We start from the raw sequence: 17,078 nt of genomic DNA on the forward strand, positions 1-17,078 counted from the left end.
ACAAAGAGCAGTTCTGCTTCCTCTGGTTCCTACCTCCTCAGTATCTTGACAGTCTTTCCGCGGGGCTGGCCAACATCAGGACCATAGAGATTTGAAGTTTTGAAAGTGGTTTTTTCTAGAAGTTTATGCAACTTGACAAAATCTTCTCCTAACTGCAATCCATCGATGAAAATACCAGCCTTCTTGCGGAAACTGTTAGGTTCTGAAAGACAGCAGTTCTCAAGGTAGTCACGTACCTAAGAATTTTGTATTTAAAAACAAACTTAAAATGGCATATAAAAGCACAAAAACATTTCCCAGTTACAAAAACTTAGAATTCAAAGGCAAGGGGCTCCTGGGTGGCTCAGTCCTTGAGCCTCTGCCTTCAGCTCAGGGCATGATCCCGGGGTCCTGGGATCAAGCCCTGAATCAGGCTCCCTGCTCAGTGGGAAGTCTGCTTCTCCCTCTCCCACTCCCCCTACTTGTGTTGCCTCTCTCACTGTCAAATAAATAAATAAATAAAATCTTGAAAAAAAAAAAAAAGAATTCAAAGGCAAGAAAAGGAAAACCCTGCATTATGAAAAAGATATTTCAGTTAAACACAAATGCAATTGACACTACTAAAGTGTGAGGGAGTATTATCTTATTATCTTATTATTATTAAATTTATTATTAAACTTACTATTAAACTAATGGATACTCGGGGAATAGTCTACATCCAGTATTTAATAAAGTGATTTCCTTAAAAAGGAGAAAAAGTTTGGGTAGGAGGGAAGGCGTTGAAAAACTGATTTCTACAATGCCATTAAAAGCCTTATGAGACTGTTCATTCACAGATTGTCTGAGCAGGTGAGCTGGGAAACAGCCAAGCTGCAGACATGGGAGGAGGCACAGAAGTGCTCAGTCTGCTTCCCCAAACACCTCGTACAGGCTCTCCCTTGGCCCCTCCTCTTTCTCTCTGGAAAGCAGACCTTTTCCTTGCAAAGGGGGCCCTAGGAAGAGGGAAACATGACGGCACGGATCTTGTCCCTTCCTCCGAAGAGCAGAAGGAGTGGGGGCTGGGCATAGCAGGAAGGAGGGACCGAGGGAGAGAGATGGGTACGGACAGGTTCAGGTGACCCGTCACTCATGTGGCTGTGTTCTCCGAAGTCACTCAGCATCTCACTAAGGTACAGTCCCCTCTGCCCCATGTTGTGTTCTGTGCTTCCCTCGCCGGTTCCCTTCCCCGCAGCAACGTCGTCCCCAGATCTGCCCTTAGACATCACTATAGTCCATGGCACTACAGACTTGTATCTTGCTTGTTTGCTGTCTTGTCGGTCTGGCTCCCTCCCTCTAGAACGGAACTCCCAAGAAAGCAGGGACCTTGCTCTGGAGCCAGACTTTCTGGGTTCAAATCCCAAATCCTCCAGTTGTTAGACCAGCATCACACAGCTTAAATAGCTAACTAATAGCTAAATAACTAAACTAAACTTAAGTAGCTAACCAAAAATTAACCTGTGTCTCTTCTGTCATCTGTAAAATGAAAGTCATCATTGTATCTGCCCCAGGGTGGTTATAAAGAGAAAATAATACTTATCAAATGTGCAGAACAGTGCCTAGAATGTAGTATGTGCCCATTGTATTACTGCATCTCATTTCCCATTTTAGTTTCAGTTCCATTGGCTCATGTTTAAATGAATGCAGCTAATCACTAGTACTTCAGTTAGAATTGACAAGTTCTTCGCAAAAAGTGGAGAAGGGAACCATCGGGAGCTTGACCCATTCTGTACTAGGAACTTGTAGCTTGAGCACAGCGTGGTGGTTGGGAGGGAGTTGCTGAGATTTAACTGACACATGAGAAACAGAGAAAGAAATGGAGAGGTAAGGGCCCAGTGCTGCTGAGTGTAGCCTGCCAACCGTCACAGGGCTAAGTGATCCTGAAACTCAAGTGAGCCCAGGAGCTGGGGGAGTGTCTGCGTCCAAGCAGTTCTCTTCAGCTCAAGCGTGACATAAAGTAGGATTCCCAACAGGTTCTGGGACACGTAAAGGACTGTCCCGCCATAAGCAATTCCAAAAACTGCGTTGTTGGGCACAGCTGCAAGTGTGCCAAGCCAAAAGTGTATTTGCTAATGTTAGAAAGAATGTCATAAATAGGAACAACTAAGCCAAAGGGGAATCTCCTTGCTAATAAAATGTTCCTGGGGGCACTCACCATTGCCTAGTTCCCAAGAAATGTTATAATTCTTGGAAGAGCAATAGTCCAGGAGCAACTGAGCGTTAGAACTGTTCCACTGCAAATCCGCTGTTCGTAGTAAAGCGTTTAGCCCAAAGATCAAGTCCAGTCCTGAGCAGTTTGCAAAAGAATACAGCATATCCACGGAACTTTCTAGAAGAAAAATATTGCAATTTAATGGCTGGGTCAGCACTACAATATTGAAGGCCTCTAGGTTTGTTCTCCAGCGAATTACTATTTTGGTTGTTAAACTGAAGGAATTACAGTCCTAATGAGTGATGACTATAATTATAAATATGAGGCAAATTTGGACAGGCAAATTAAATAGTTAAAAATCAATAGGACTTCATTTACCTCAGCTGTTGATTCAACTTTCCATGCTGAACCACGTAAAGTATCAGAAACTTCGGTCTGGCCCTCAGGTTTTGTTCAAATGACCTCAGGGGAACTCAAGCCCAGGCCAGACAGTCAGTCATTAGTTAACGTAAGCCACACTGTTCATAACTGAAACATCTCTGCTCACAAACTCAGTCACAAAATATTTTGGTAAGTTTAACCGTATTTAAAACATTTTTTTGGAAAATTCAGGTATTAGGTTTATTAATCTTAAATAAGTAAAATTTGACATTAAAAAATTGGCCTAGGGCAACAGATCTGTGGATTCTAAACAACGTGCCAAGACATTCTGGCAAGCCTCATGAAATTTCACACACAGCTGTCAGATTTAGCAAATGAAAATACAGACAACAGTTAAGTTTGGGCTTCAGATAAACGAGGAATAATTTTTACTCTATGTCTATGCAATATTTGAGAAATACTTACAGTAAAAAAATTAGTTTTTCTCAAATTCAAACTCAACCAAGCAGCTTATTCACACAGGCACCACTGGATCCTTTAGATGCGCAAGGGAAACATCGGCTTTGTTGGACACAAGAACTATTACTAGTAGGTTCTTGGACCTGACAACTTAATAACAGAAACTCTTAGGTATTTACATGGGGCTAGGTAAGATAAATTTAAAATTAAAAAAATTTTAAAAAATTGGAGTCACTTAAGTGCCATAAAGGTTTGGGAACTTTTGAGCTCAGCTTTTCTAACCACTGGCTACTCTGAAGTCACTTCTTGAGAGTGGCAGCGATGTCCGTTTGAATATCATCTTCAGGTTGGGTATCATACGCACAATAAGCCTGTAATTTTCACGTATATTTGGAGTTATTTGTTGACTGGAGATCCACTCTTGAGCTCTCCTCGTTTAAAACAATCTAAGTGAGTTACTGGGCAAGCGCCGTAGAGTGACCCTCGGTGTAATATTGCCAGTGGAGGCTGGCGGGCAGGAACATCCCTCGCGAGGCGTTTGAGGTGTGTTAGGTGTGTGCTCTGTCACCCACATCCGCAGAGCCTGTCTGTGATCACGCAGTTACGGACGGCAGGGTGGAAAAGCTCTCCAGTCCTGTGGCCCAGCCTTCTACTGGATCCTGAGCCATGGCTGGGAAGGCACAGAGCCTTGGGACTGCTGAGCTCTCCCCAAACTGCCACCCTCATTTTCCCTCGAGGAAACTGACCCCCCAAGGAAAGGAGGTGCTTTGCCCGAGGCCACCGAGATATTTGGTGGGAGCGTCGTCACTAGAGCCTGCTGTAAAGGGTGACTCGACTGTCCTGTCACAGCTCCAGGTTGGACATCCATCCTGCAAAACTGCGCTGCAGGAAGTCTCCCGGACCAGGAATCCCAAGGCCTGAGCTCCAGGACACACTCCCCACTTACAGACACAGTGACAGTGTCACTCTGTGACTGTGGCTGTCTGCTCCACCTCAACCGCGGGTCCACGATCCTGGAACTAGCACCGGGAGGTGTCTACTCACAAAACCGAGGTTGAAATGACATGGATCAAAACTCACTGTGAACCATAAAAACCTTCACAGATATTAGGGACTATCACTACCTAGTCCCTTTGTAGCATTTTCAAAAAACCTAAAATGCTTGCATTTCAGAGTATTTATTCAACTCATACTTGACTCTTTGTCTATTTCATTTTTCCGAACACACTTGGAATGTATATGACTTAAAAAACTATTATATTCTTCCTACAGCAGAATAGTAACATCTAGAATAAGGGCTAAATATTACTGAGTTGGAATCTACTCTTTAAAAAAAAACAAACAAAAACCCAGTCAGCCTACTCTGTCCTCAAAATAAGAACAATATGAAAACTCACAGCTAAGGGGCACCTGGGTGGCTCAGTCCGTTAAGCATCTGCCTTTGGTTCAGGTCATGATCTCAGGGTCCTGGGATCGAGTCCCGCACTGGGCTCCCTGCTCAGTGGGGAGCCTGCCTGCTTCTCCCTCTCCCTCTGCCTGCCACTCCCCCGCTTGTTTCTCTCTCTCCTTCTCTCTGACAAATAAAAAATAAAATTAAAAAGAAAAGAAAACTCACAGCTGATTTTCCAATTCCCAATCATTACCCTTATTGTACAAGAGGATGGAAAGACCCTGGGACAAGGATAATCTACGGACAAACTAAAACTGGCACCGATTCTGTCCTTCGGGTTATGCCATGTCTGTTTACTTAAACGTGTCCACTTTCAGTGGGGAGTGGCTGATGGAGGCGGAGGAGTCAGGTCATGTGGAAGAGAGGTGGGGAAGAAGGAGAGCAAAGAATTAGCTCATTAAGTATCTGAATAAGGAAGTGTCTTCCTGCAGTCACACCCAGAATTACATCTGTGACACTGCTTCCTTTTCCTACCTAAACAGGCTTACACAGGTTAGTCTCGTGACAAATGTTTTTGTCATCTTCTACTTAAGAGAAACCCATCATCCAATGGGTCGTATAATTAGAAAATTTACCTAGATCTTCTAGGACACCTGATTTAAGGGTGTGGGCCACTGACTAAGCAATTAGTCAGTGCCGTGATAGACACATTTGAGGACAGTGACAGTCCTTGCCACCACAGACCTCTGCAATCTCCTCCATTGGACAATGCCAGCTCAAGCTCCTCAGGCGTTACCAACCTCCGCCGTCAGGGCAGAACAACGTGTGGGAACACCTACGGGCTTCTGAGATACTTCTCCCTATAATGAGTTGGTGTCTACAATAAACAAAAGACATTCCTATCTATGTTTCTAAGACATGTATTTTTAGATGAAGAACTTCAAACCAGGAGTCAAACGTTTCCAAATATAAATAAACTATCCATATTTGTTAAGTATTTTAGTCATAATGATGTACTGTATGGTGACTAACATAAAATAATTAAAAAAAAATAAATACATACTTTAGCCAACAGGATGGCTGCAGTTATAATGACCTACTTACATAGTTAGTGAAGGAATTTTCTTCTGGTGTAGGAACTATGAAGGTCCTAGTCCCAGCGGCAGGGTAAGATGTGGAAACCTACCATCTTGATTCCAGAAAGACTGTGTAAGGTAGGAAACTGATAAACTGGTATAACATTTAACATGATGCAAAATAAAGTAGAAATCAATAGATTACCTAACACCAGGCAGTCCTCTCTTAGCAGACCTGTATTGTAATGATTTATTATAGGTGACGGCTTACTGCTATGGGTCTCTTGTATTCTTGTCATTCCCTTCATGGGATGGAGACAGCCCTGCATTCTGCAAACTTCCATTCAATCATAGATCATGTTATTAAAGTGTCAGAGTGGTTCACCTTTCCCCCTTTAAAATACAATAAATCATTTAGAGGACTGCATTATCTATTAACATGTAAACCATTTTCTGATTTCCTAGGTGTCACATCTTTTCTGTACTTTATAAATAAAAAATATTTTAAAAAACCCACTGGATATGCTTAAATCCAGATAGTATACAGTAAAACCTTACAAAGACAAATAATCTACTTCCAACAATGTGCTCTTAGAGATGCCGAGTGACTCAGATTAGCTACAAGGTCATTTATTTTTCAAAAATTAAAAGACAGTTGTAGGGTATCTGAGCAGGTTATTCCCTTAACTGAGAGCTGGGGAACATCATCCCTTAGTTGGGTTTAAAACAGCAACTTGCAGATAGAAATATTTTTCATAGGTAAATAAGGATCGCTTGTTTCAGGTGTTTTAAAGCCCTACATGACAACATTATCCCATTCTGAAGACTCGATAACTGTTTCAGTGAATGGAAATAAATTCGTGGGTCATCAAGCTAGGTCTATGTCTGCAAAGCCACAGTGGAAAGAAAAAGAGAGAGATGCTTGATGGCCAGCACTGTCCGCTTTGACTGGGGCTTCCACTGCCTAATGGTACAGCAACTCGTAACAGGGGTTGCTTTGGGAGAAGACATGGAATGGATGACGATGTGTGAATGGTTTTCACAACTTGCTCTTTTTTCCCCTCAAGATTTATTTTTACTTTTAAGTAATCTGTACACTCAGCATGGGGCTCGAACCCCCAACCCGGAGATCAAAAGTCACAGGCTCTACTGACTGAAGTAGTCAAGCACCCCATTATTTGCTCTTCATACTTTTGTATCCGTGTCTTCCTCTGGCTTCCTAGTTGCTCAGAGCAGTAAAGGTCATTATCAGCTCGTGAATGTATGATTTCTAGATTTTACTTCATGGCTAATAGGCAAAGTCAGGGGAAGAAACAAAAAAATCAGAAGTTTTGGGTTCAAGATTTCCCATTAACTCTTGACACAACTGCTACAGGGCTTACGTGGTTCAAGCCCGAGTTCAAGCTACCCATGTATTTTGGGGGCGGGGACGTCATGTCTTACTTGAGTAAGTGCTGTTCTTGAACTTTTCCTGAAACTGTTCTCTGAGCAGCAATCGTTCCTGGAGGGGCCACTCCATCTGCAGCCTCGCCTCTACATCAGATGGGATGGATCCAGACTCGCAAGGATCTACAAGTGGGAGAAACAGTGTAGAGAATCTCTTTTCACAGGGGTAAGGCTGCAATCCCATACATTTATTTTATTACCTATTTATGTGACCAAAGCAGGATAATTACGTTTCTGGTTTTTAGGTATGAGGTCAGAGAAAGATATACTCTGTTACACACGTCAAATTTGCTGGCTAATTGATCACCACACGCACGCACGCACGTGCGCGCACACACACCCCAAAGGGCAGTTTTCATAAGAAACATTAGACATATCCTGGACACAGATACACTGGACATAACTTCAAATTATTTAACAATTCAGAAAGCTCCTCAGAAACTTAAAATTTCTAGACAACCCCACAAAAGAAAACATAGTTTAATTCTCTTAAGATTCACTTTCAAAATACACAGAAATTTGTTTTGCTGGACTCTATCTGCTTCATGATAATTTCCTCTTGCCATAATGGTGGGACAGGAAATACTGATTTTTTTTCCCCTTCAAATATGGTATCCTCAACGCTTCTGAGACCACAACATGGACAACTGGACAAGTCAACCACTATGCTGTCAGGCAGATCGTGCTTCTTTATCACAAGGCAGCAGAGCTGCTGGGCGCTGGCTGCCAGGGCAGGCTGACCCGCCAACAACTTCCTTTCTGGAAAGCTGCACTTTCTGGCCTCTGGCAGCCTGTGCCTCGTCCATCCTTGTGCTCAAAAAGATGTTTCAGAAGCACTTGACATCCCCCACCACCCACCACATATACACACAGGATGAGGAAAATGTCCGAACTGAAGAGACCCTACAAACACACATGACCGATGGGAATGGTCCAGTCTAACGTAAATTTTTCCAATATGTCGTTTTAAGAGATTTCTCCCATTTTTTTCACTTTTTCTAATTATTCTTCTATCAAGTTTAGCCCAATTACCGATTAACTGTTCTGGACACTTCCTAACTGAGGAGAATATGTAATATATGAAATATTGAAATATTATCCACTAATATATGTGCATACATCATTATAATTCAACTATATATACAGCATACTTTTCATAATTGCTACAATAATGATTGAACTTCCACTTGATGTCTGCATGGCACTCATGAAAGATGTAGGGCAAATCCTCGTTGCTCCCTAAAGCAGGTTCTCAGGGGGAGCCAACAGGCTTCCAAATATCAGAATCACCCGAGGAGCTTGCTAAACTCATAACCCAAGGCTGGAACACAGAACCCAAATACTTGAACACACCCCAAGGGACTATGATAGTCCACAAAGTTTGACAATCACTGCCCGACAAATCAAATCGTAAAATTCGTTCTAAGAAGCAGAGCGTATCTCCACACCCTCTTCTTGTACCTTCCATTCACATTCTATTTTTTTGGAATAAATGGGTTTCAATCCATTGCTCGTGTCTTCAGCTGAAAATACCCTTTTCAGTGTGACACATTTCTGTCCCCACACTCCCACCAAGCAGCTGTGTCCTTCAGCTACAATCATTGTTCTATTTACAGCACGATTAACTCTCAGGTACGCCCAGCACGATTTTTTGTGTGAGTCTCATGTTCCTGAAAACACTGGGAGGAGGAAACCTGCCCCCCTGATCCCCCCTTTTGTGAGAGTGCCTCCTTGGGCAGTCCTGGATTTCTTACTAATTGTTAGATGTCAGCCAGAACACTGCTCTGAGAACGCTCAAGACTGACTCAAGTGAATTAGAACATATTGTGAATCTTTAAAAGTTCACCGTGGTTGACTTGAGACTGCCAGTAACTCCTCTCTTCAAAGGTCGGTTCTTTTTGGGGATCAAAAATGAGAAAGTCCGTCTTGGTGCCACCAAATCGCAGGTATGCCGGAGACAAACCTCTTGCCAAAGTGCGAAGCTTCGGAGAACTGTTAGGAGACAAGCAAGAAACCAAAGGCATGTTTTCCAGGACAATCCAGTCAAACATGTTCACTCTTGAGGTGGATCTATCTCTTAACATGTAGCTGTATGGGGCCTGGAGGGAGAAGTCCTAACGCTATACCAGGGAAGTCTTCTCAGTCTGAATCTTTCTCAGTGCAAGGTCACACGTCTAGGTGCCTGCGGGCGACTTGGAGCTCTGACTCTGGCAAGAACTTATACTTTAGTTTGACAAGTAGGACAATGTTCAGAACTTTCAAAACACTCATAACCCTTTTATGATTGATGGAGGGAAAGAGATTGAAAGAATGGGCACTGTAGGAAAGAGGACTCTGTGTTTATTTTACTTGTTTAACTTAATTTTATTTTTCTAGTGTTCCAAGATCCAATAGTACATTAAGAAGATTATCCACCATGACCAGGTGGGATTTATCCCTGGGATGCAAGGTTGGTTCAGCATTCACAAATCAATCAGTGTGACAGAACAGATCAGTAAGAGAAGAGAGAAGAACCACATGGTCCTCTCAATTGATGCAGAAAAAGCATTTGACAAAATCCAGCATCCGTTCCTGATTAAAATGCTTCAAAGTATGGGGATAGAGGGAACATTCCCGAACTTCATCAAATCTATCTATGAAAGACCCACAGCAAATATCATCCTCAATGGGAAAAAGCTTGCAGTCTTCCCGTTGAGATCAGGAACACGACAAGGATGCCCACTTGTTCAACATAGTATTAGAAGTCCTAGCAACAGCAATCAGACAACAAAGAGAAATAAAAGGTATCCAAATTGGCAATGAAGAAGTCAAACTCTCTCTCTTCGCAGATGACATGATTCTTTATATGGAAAACCCAAAAGACTCCACCCCCAAACTACTAGAACTCATACAGCAATTCAGCAACGTGGCAGATACAAAGTCAATGTACAGAAATCAGTGGATTTCTTATACACTAACAATGAGAATACAGAAAGGGAAATTAGAGAATCGATTCCATTTACTATAGCACCAAGAACCATAAGATACCTGGGAATAAACCTACCAAAGAGGGAAAGGATCTGTACTCGAGGAATTACAGAACACTCATGAAAGAAATTGAAGAAGACTCTGTGTTTCTTGAAAAGTAGATTGTCTTCAAAAATGTTATGTTCCCAGGGCCCCTGTGAGGCACAGTAGGTTAAGCATCAGACTCTTGATTTTGACTTGGGTCATGATCTCGGCGTCCTGGGCTGGAGCCACGTCAGGCTCCAGGCTCAGCGGGAAAGGAAGCATTTGTGGATGCTCTCCCTCTTCACTCCCAACGTGCGCTCGTGCTCCCTCTTAAATAAATAGATCTTGGGCACCTGGGTGGCTCCGTGGGTTAAGTGCCTGCCTTCGGCTCAGGTCACGATCTCAGGCTCCTGGGATGGAGCCCTGCATGGGGGGGTGTCCTTGCTCAGCGGGGAGCCCACTCCTGCTCAATCTCTCTCTCTCACTCAAGTAAGTAAATAAATAATCTTTTTTAAAAAAAGATTTTATTTACTTATTTGACAGAGAGAGATCACAAGTAGGCAGAGAGGCAGGCAGAGAGAGAGGAGGAAGCAGGCTCCCCGCTGAGCAGAGAGCCCGATGCGGGACTCGGTCCCAAGACCCTGAGATCATGACCTGAGCCGAAGGCAGAGGCTTAACCCACTGAGCCACCCAGGCGCCCAGGAAATAAATAATCTTTAAAAATTATGAAATAAAATAAGTCTTTTTAAAATGTAAAAAAATGTTTATGTTCTCAGATAAATTCATAAATGATTTAAGATTCTTCCTTTTCTCCCTAACTCTGGCTTTCAAGGAAAACCATCCTTCTGAATTTCAGTCAAATGAATGAGAATTAGATAATATTCTGATTCCTAATTTGACAAGTATTATGTATTTATTTGAGGGAAAGAGAGAAAGAGAACTTGCACAAGTGGGGGAGGGCCAGAGGGAGAGAGAGTCCCAAGCAGACTCTCTGCTCAGCACGGAACCCGGTTTGGGAAGGGGGTGGTGTTCGATCCCGTGACCCTGAGATCATGACCTGCACTCGAATCAAGAGCAGGTGCTTAACCGACTGAGCCCCGCAGGCGCCCCCCCGCAAACACACATGTTTACACAGGTGCACAGGCCGTCCCCGAGCGGTGCCAGGAGAACGCACGAAGGGGCCCTAACCCGAACTCTGGGCTGGAGGTAGGGGCTGCGTAGAGGTTTTGGGGGGAAGTAGCTTCACTGTCCGGTATTCAAAAGGAATAAATCTTATCCTGGTCGAAGCCATCGAGGTGAGACGGAAGGAAGGTTCTAGGTGAGGGAGAGAAGGCGGGGGTGGGGGAGCACGGCCCTGACGACCAGGAGCTGCAGCTGGGGCTGCAGAAGGGCCCGAGGCGGCCGGAGAGGGCGGACGGCGGAGCCTCCAGGGCCGGCCTCAGGTGAGGGCGACGGGCAGCTCCGGAAGCACTTGGGGCAGTGAAAGGGCCTCGCCAGGCTTCTGTTCTGGAGGAGGGTGTCCGCCTGCCGTGCGGACAAGTGACGGAAGGACCCAGACTGGGGTCGCGTTGACGTGCACAGGAGGGGACGGGCTGAGACAGGTGACAGCTGTGGGCAGGAGAGAGGGGGTGCATTCAAGACACCTGCGGAGGCAGGAACCCGGGACTGGGTGTCTAACCGGGGTTACAGAAGAGGCGAGGTTCCCCCCGGAGGCCGGTGACACTCGCTGAGGTGAAGAACAGGTGACGGCCGGGAGACGGGGATGAGGGCCGGGGGAGGGCTCCGTTTTGTCGGACTGGACGTGTTAAAGCAACCCCCAAAACTCACTGCCCTCTGGCCCTGGCGTGTGTACTGCCCGAGCTGAGGGACACGTCAGACACGCAGAATGAGGAGTCCTCGTCTAAGCTGACCGGTAACCCCCGGCCCCTCAGCGGATACGAGGCGCTCCCCCCACCCCCGAGTCCCCGCAGGCTGGCTCTGGCCCCTGCCCTTGGTCAGGCTCCGAGGCGTCCTTGGCACCGTGACTGCGTGTGAAGACAGAGGAAGCTCATGGAGACGTTCTGTGCAGCCACAGAGACGGATGCTCTCTGGAAACGGAAGGAAGACTGGCACCACGCACAGGGGCTGTGCTACCTCGGGACAGTGTCTGCGCCCAGCCTGGGTCAGACCCCAGAGCCCCGGAACCCGCCTCCCAGAGGCAGTGACCGCAGCAGCTGGGCCCACTCCCAGTCGCACCACCCCGCTCCGACGTCCCTCCGATCACTCAGCGTTCCCTCAAGTCCGCTCCTAACCACGCTTCGTTCCCTCTCTGTCCGCCCCCCGCCACCACCGAAGTGCTCATCCTCCGGCGAGCAGAGTCTCCTCAGCACCTAGGCGAGAGCCGGGCACACAGCCGGTGCTCAATGAATATTCCTGAAGTGGATGAACAAGCGAGTCCGCCCTGACGGAAGGGCAAGTGGGCCCAGACAAAGCTTGTCTGTCTCTGAACACAACCCAAACCCAGTGCTCCGGCTCCTGCCACGTAAGGGAAAGCACGTGTTTCAGAGGTGTCGGTGTTCAAGGCCGTTTTGTTTGTCTCCTTTGCAAGGGAGCGTTTTCTTGTTTAGAGAATACAACGGCGATGCCCTCTGACAGAAACCAGAGCTTAGACGGCTGCAAGACGTGTCAGAAATAGAGAACTGATCAAAGGTACAGGCTTCGAGCACCCGCGGGCGGCTGGGCAGGTGGGGGGAGGGGGGGGAGGTGGGGGGGGAGGTGGGGGGGGAGGTGGGGGGGGAGGTGGGGGGGGAGGGGGAGGTGGGGGGATCCACGCCACCAGGACCATGTGGAAATACACAAAAAGACCCGCATCAAAGCAGCCGCAGGTACGCAGCTCCCGGAGCAGTTTGTGAGGGGAAAGCAAAGTCTGCGGGTGTTTCAGCGTTACCTTCTGTGTGAAAATAAGCTGCTTCTCCCGGCCCCGAAGCAGGCCGCCTTCTGGCACCGGCTGCTGCGGGCTGACAGCCAGTTGTGAGGCTCTGAGGAGGAGCTGTTAAACTGCGGGCGGTTTGAAAGCACCCAGGGTAGGAGGGTCATACCACAGAAACCAGAAAAATCAGGGAAAAGAAGAAAAGAAAAGAAGAAAAAAATCGAACCCAAACCCGTCTCCCTTCTTGCCCAGAGCCAGCCCCGGAACAGCTCAGAGCGCACAGGGCAGCAATTCACGGCCAGGAGGCGGGAGAAACCCCTCAGGAGATTATGTGACGTGGAGAGAAAGCCCAAGCCAGGCGTCTGAGGGACACCAAACATCGAGGACAAGCTAGAGAAAGGTGACGAGGTGTGAGAGAGGTGGGGAACCCCCAGAAGCCGAAGTGACCCAGACCCGAAGGGATGAGAAAGGTTCACGGTCAGCCTCGCCAAACGCTTCCGAGACACTCCAGAACCGAATGCCACAGAGCGGCGCCTTCAACAGGGAAACCTACTCTCTCACGGGAGTGGAGGCCGGAAATCTGAGACCGAGCGTGGGCAAGGCCAGGCCACCTCTGCACTTCCGGGGGAAGGACCCGTCCCAGGTTCCTCCCAGCTTCCCGTGGCTCCCTGCAGCCCCGGCACCCACCGCTCCAGTCTCCACACCCCTTCTCTCTGCGCATAGGCGTCTCCACATGTCCTCTTTTTGTAAGGACGTCAGTCAGAAGGGATGAAGGCCACCTCCATTCCACTACAGCTAAATTTCTTTTCAGTGTCCCAGAATTCTTTGTTTTTGCACCACACCCAGTGCTCCATGCCATCCGTGCCCTCTCCAATACCCACCACCTGGTTCCCCCAACCTCCCACCCCCCGCCCCTTCAGAACCCTCAGTTTGTTTCTCCGAGTCCACAGTCTCTCATGGTTTGTCTCCCCCTCCGATTTACCCCAACTCCCTTCTCCTCTCCATCTCCCCACGTCCTCCGTGTTATTCCTTATGCTCCACACATAAGTGAAACCATATGATAATTGACTCTCTCTGCTTGACTTATCTCACTCAGCATCATCTCTTCCAGTCCCGTCCATGTTGCTACAAAAGTTGGGGATTCATCCTTTCTGATGGAGGCATCATACTCCATAGTACTTTTTTTTTTTTTTTAAAGATTTTATTTATTTAGTTGACAGAGAGAGAGCAAAAGTAGAGGGAGCTACAGGCAGAGGAGCTCAGCAGGGAGCCTGACACAGGATTCCATCCCAGGACCCTGAAATCATGACCTGAGCTGAAGGCAGATGCTTAACCCACTGAGCCACCCAGGCGCCCCTCACTACAACTAGTTCTTAAGTAATCGTATCTGCAATGGCACTATTTCCAATTAAGCTCACACACTGAGGTAGAGGGGTGAGGACTTCCATGTGTGAATTGGGGGGCAGCACCCAGGAAGGCAACCCACAACGGGCACCAGACAGAAAGGTGTTCAATGGATTTTGCAATAAAAGGTCACTGGTGATGCTGGAGAGACGGACTTTATGACACAACGACAGGAACATCGTGTCACAGATCGAGGAAGGAGGGGTGGTGAGGAAGGCCGCCAAGGGGAGAAGAGAGGGCAGTTCCCGCACAGGCACAGTGCGGAGACGGGAAGCACTTGAGGGGGTTTCCACATCATGAGGAAGGACTCAGTCCAAACAGAGAGGTTAAAGACGAAGGAGAGAACAAAGTCCTCGGGGAGGCAGGAGAGGACAGAGAGTAGAGACACTGGCCTGAGGACAGAGAAAGGAAGAAAGCTAGACGCGGCCGTGGTATGTGTGCAGGTTTGGTGGAAGAAGAAGAGGAAGTTCTTGTCCACTGACTTCATTGGCTCTGGGAAAGAGAAACGTGGCCGCAGGCTGAGAATGGTGAGGCGGAGGTTCAGTCCGAGCTTGAAGGAAGTGGAGGATGAGAGACGCAAGGAGATGAACACGCCCGCGGTCAGGCATACGGCATTTTTTTTTAAGTATTTTATTTATTTGACAGAGAGTTAGAGAGCACAAGTAAGCAGAGTGTCAGGGAGGGGGGAGAGAGAGAAGCAGGCTCTCTGCTGAGCAGGGAGCCCCATGTGGGGCTCGATCCCAGGACCCCAGAATCATGACCCAAGCTGAAGGCAGCTGCTTAACCAACTGAGCCACCTGGGCGCCCCAGCACAGGGCATTTTTGATTGGGTCGTTGATTACTTACTTCCGGGAAGAAGACAGACTGAAAAGATGCTCCTTTCCAATTCTAGAATGTTCTATCACTGGCATTTAAGTTCTGTGCTAATAGCAAATGTGGAAAAGAGAAAAACCACATCTGTTTGCCACCATGGGACACCAGAACCATGCCGTCTGAGGAAATCTGCTCAGGCCTCCGTTGAACACCTCTGAGGTCTGGGCCCTGATTCTCCCACTCTCGAGTGGGGCCCTGCCAAGCCACTTGTAACAACCAACCCACCCATCTTGGTGGAGATGGGAATCAAGCTGGTGTGGTCTGACCTCCAGTGTCCTCACCACTAGGCTACCTGCTTTTCTTTACAGAATTAATGAGCAAAATTAGCAATGGCCCCTGGCAGGGAGGGCGCAGGCAGGAGAGCACACAGGTGTTTGCCAGAGAGGAGATTCTGGGCTGTTTGGGCTGGTTGAGGTGTGGCCATCTCTGGAGGCTCTCATGACCTAGATGACCTGGGCCCGTCCCTGCAGCATCCAGTCCTGGGATCAGCCCGGACTCATGGGGCAACGGCCAGTGAACAAGCACCAGTCTGTCTTTCCTAGGCGAGGAAACAAAACCACAGCTGGTTCTGCAGCCTCATGTTGGAAAAATATCTTTTTATTCAGGCCCAGGAGTTCACTGCAATCGTCTCCTAAGTCTCATTTAGTTAATACTTAGATTAAACAAAAAAAAGTATAATACTGGGAATCTCTCCTTGTACAGCTTTGCTGCGAACCTAAAACTGCTCTTCAGAAGTTTATTTTAACATATGTAAAATCATAGTTTATACACACACACACACACACACACACTTATTTCCCTTGAGACCTTTTTCAGCTTTTTTTTTTTTTTTTTTTTTTTTTTAAAACCTTCCTAACAGTTTAGGGGAGGGAAGCCTGGGCCGCGATCTAACCTGTCCTGCACCTGTCCTAACCGGCCCTCAGCCCGTCAGGCGCACTTGCCTGGGTCCGCTCCTCCAGGCGTATTTCTGGGGCAGGTGGAAAGTTTCCTTTCCAAACTGCCCGGAATACCGGGCCCTCGGGCGGCACTCCGGCAGCACCTGCTGGGCGAACGCAGGCGGGACAGCCGTTTGGGGGCGGCAGACCCGGGACAGGGAGGGTGGAGGAGGGAGAGAGACAGAGGGAGCCCGAGCTTCGCGGGCGCGGATGTCAGGAAGGCAGGCCAAGGGGCGCGCAGGCCGGCGCTTACCCCAGGAAGGCGAGGAACCGCGGGTCCGTGGCCAGGTTGGCGTCGATGGTGAAGGACAGGAAGGCGGGACTCACCCGCTGCACCGGCCGCTCGGTGGCCAAGTCCAGCTCCACGGCGTCCTCGGCCTGCGCGGGTCCTGCCAGGGCGCCCGGGGAGAAAGGGCCGAGCGGCCCCAGGAGCAGCAGCAGCGGCAGCCCGGGTCTCCAGCGCAGCAGCATCTCGGGCTCACCTGGCCGCACCCCTGCCCCGCAGCCCAGACCGCGCGCGCCTCCCGCCCCGCCGTGGCGCCCTTTTCTCTCGCGCGCCTCACCCCTCCCACTGCGCCCTGCACCCCTCCCACTCCTGCCCTGCACCCCTCCCACTGCGCCCCGCACCCCTCCCACTCCTGCCCCGCACCCCTCCCACTCCTGCCCCGCACCCCTCCCACTGCGCCCTGCACCCCTCCCACTCCTGCCCCGCACCCCTCCCACTGCACCGCGCACCCCGCCCCCCTCCTCGCCGCCCCGCCCCCTCCGCTCGCTCCCACTTCCTGGCACGCTTGCCCTCGCGGCCGGTCCCGCCCCTTTACGACCCCCCCACGCGTTCGGAGGGTGCGGGCTTGGCGGGGGGCCAAGCGCGCGGGAGCGCCGCAGAGCGAGCGCGGGGCACGGACCCCGGAGCACGAGGTGCGGCGCCGGGTCCTCGGACGCCCCGCTGTCGCTGCCGCCGCCCCGTCGGGCTGAAGACACGTCGACCCGCGTCCTCGACCGAGAGCGGCTCCCGGCGGCTCCTCCCGCCCGCTCTCGCCCTCTCGCC

At 48.8% G+C, this 17,078-nt stretch overlaps 1 protein-coding gene and 1 long non-coding RNA gene across 2 annotated transcripts in view; one reads left to right on the forward strand and one right to left on the reverse strand.

Annotated features, from left to right (window-relative positions):
• The window catches only part of HPSE (heparanase), a 29,668-nt gene extending 13,076 nt beyond the window's left edge, over positions 1-16,592 (reverse strand). The window contains exons 1-5 of the mRNA XM_004777333.3: positions 16,284-16,592; positions 8,766-8,911; positions 6,917-7,042; positions 2,171-2,344; positions 34-202 (exon numbers count right to left, since the gene is read on the reverse strand). Of these exons, the coding sequence (XP_004777390.1) occupies positions 34-202; positions 2,171-2,344; positions 6,917-7,042; positions 8,766-8,911; positions 16,284-16,501 (833 nt within the window). The 5' untranslated portion in view covers positions 16,502-16,592. The remainder of the gene's footprint in view (positions 1-33; positions 203-2,170; positions 2,345-6,916; positions 7,043-8,765; positions 8,912-16,283) is intronic.
• On the forward strand, positions 4,495-9,335 carry LOC123391370. Its single transcript, XR_006606033.1, has 3 exons — positions 4,495-5,611; positions 6,966-7,085; positions 9,296-9,335. It is a non-coding gene; the product is annotated as an uncharacterized LOC123391370 (long non-coding RNA).
• Positions 16,593-17,078: the final 486 nt, after the last annotated feature.

The sequence above is a fragment of the Mustela putorius genome, unplaced genomic scaffold (assembly GCF_011764305.1).
Source record: "Mustela putorius furo isolate JIRA1106 unplaced genomic scaffold, ASM1176430v1.1 tig00000040_pilon_pilon_pilon, whole genome shotgun sequence".
Taxonomy (NCBI): Eukaryota; Metazoa; Chordata; class Mammalia; order Carnivora; family Mustelidae; genus Mustela; species Mustela putorius.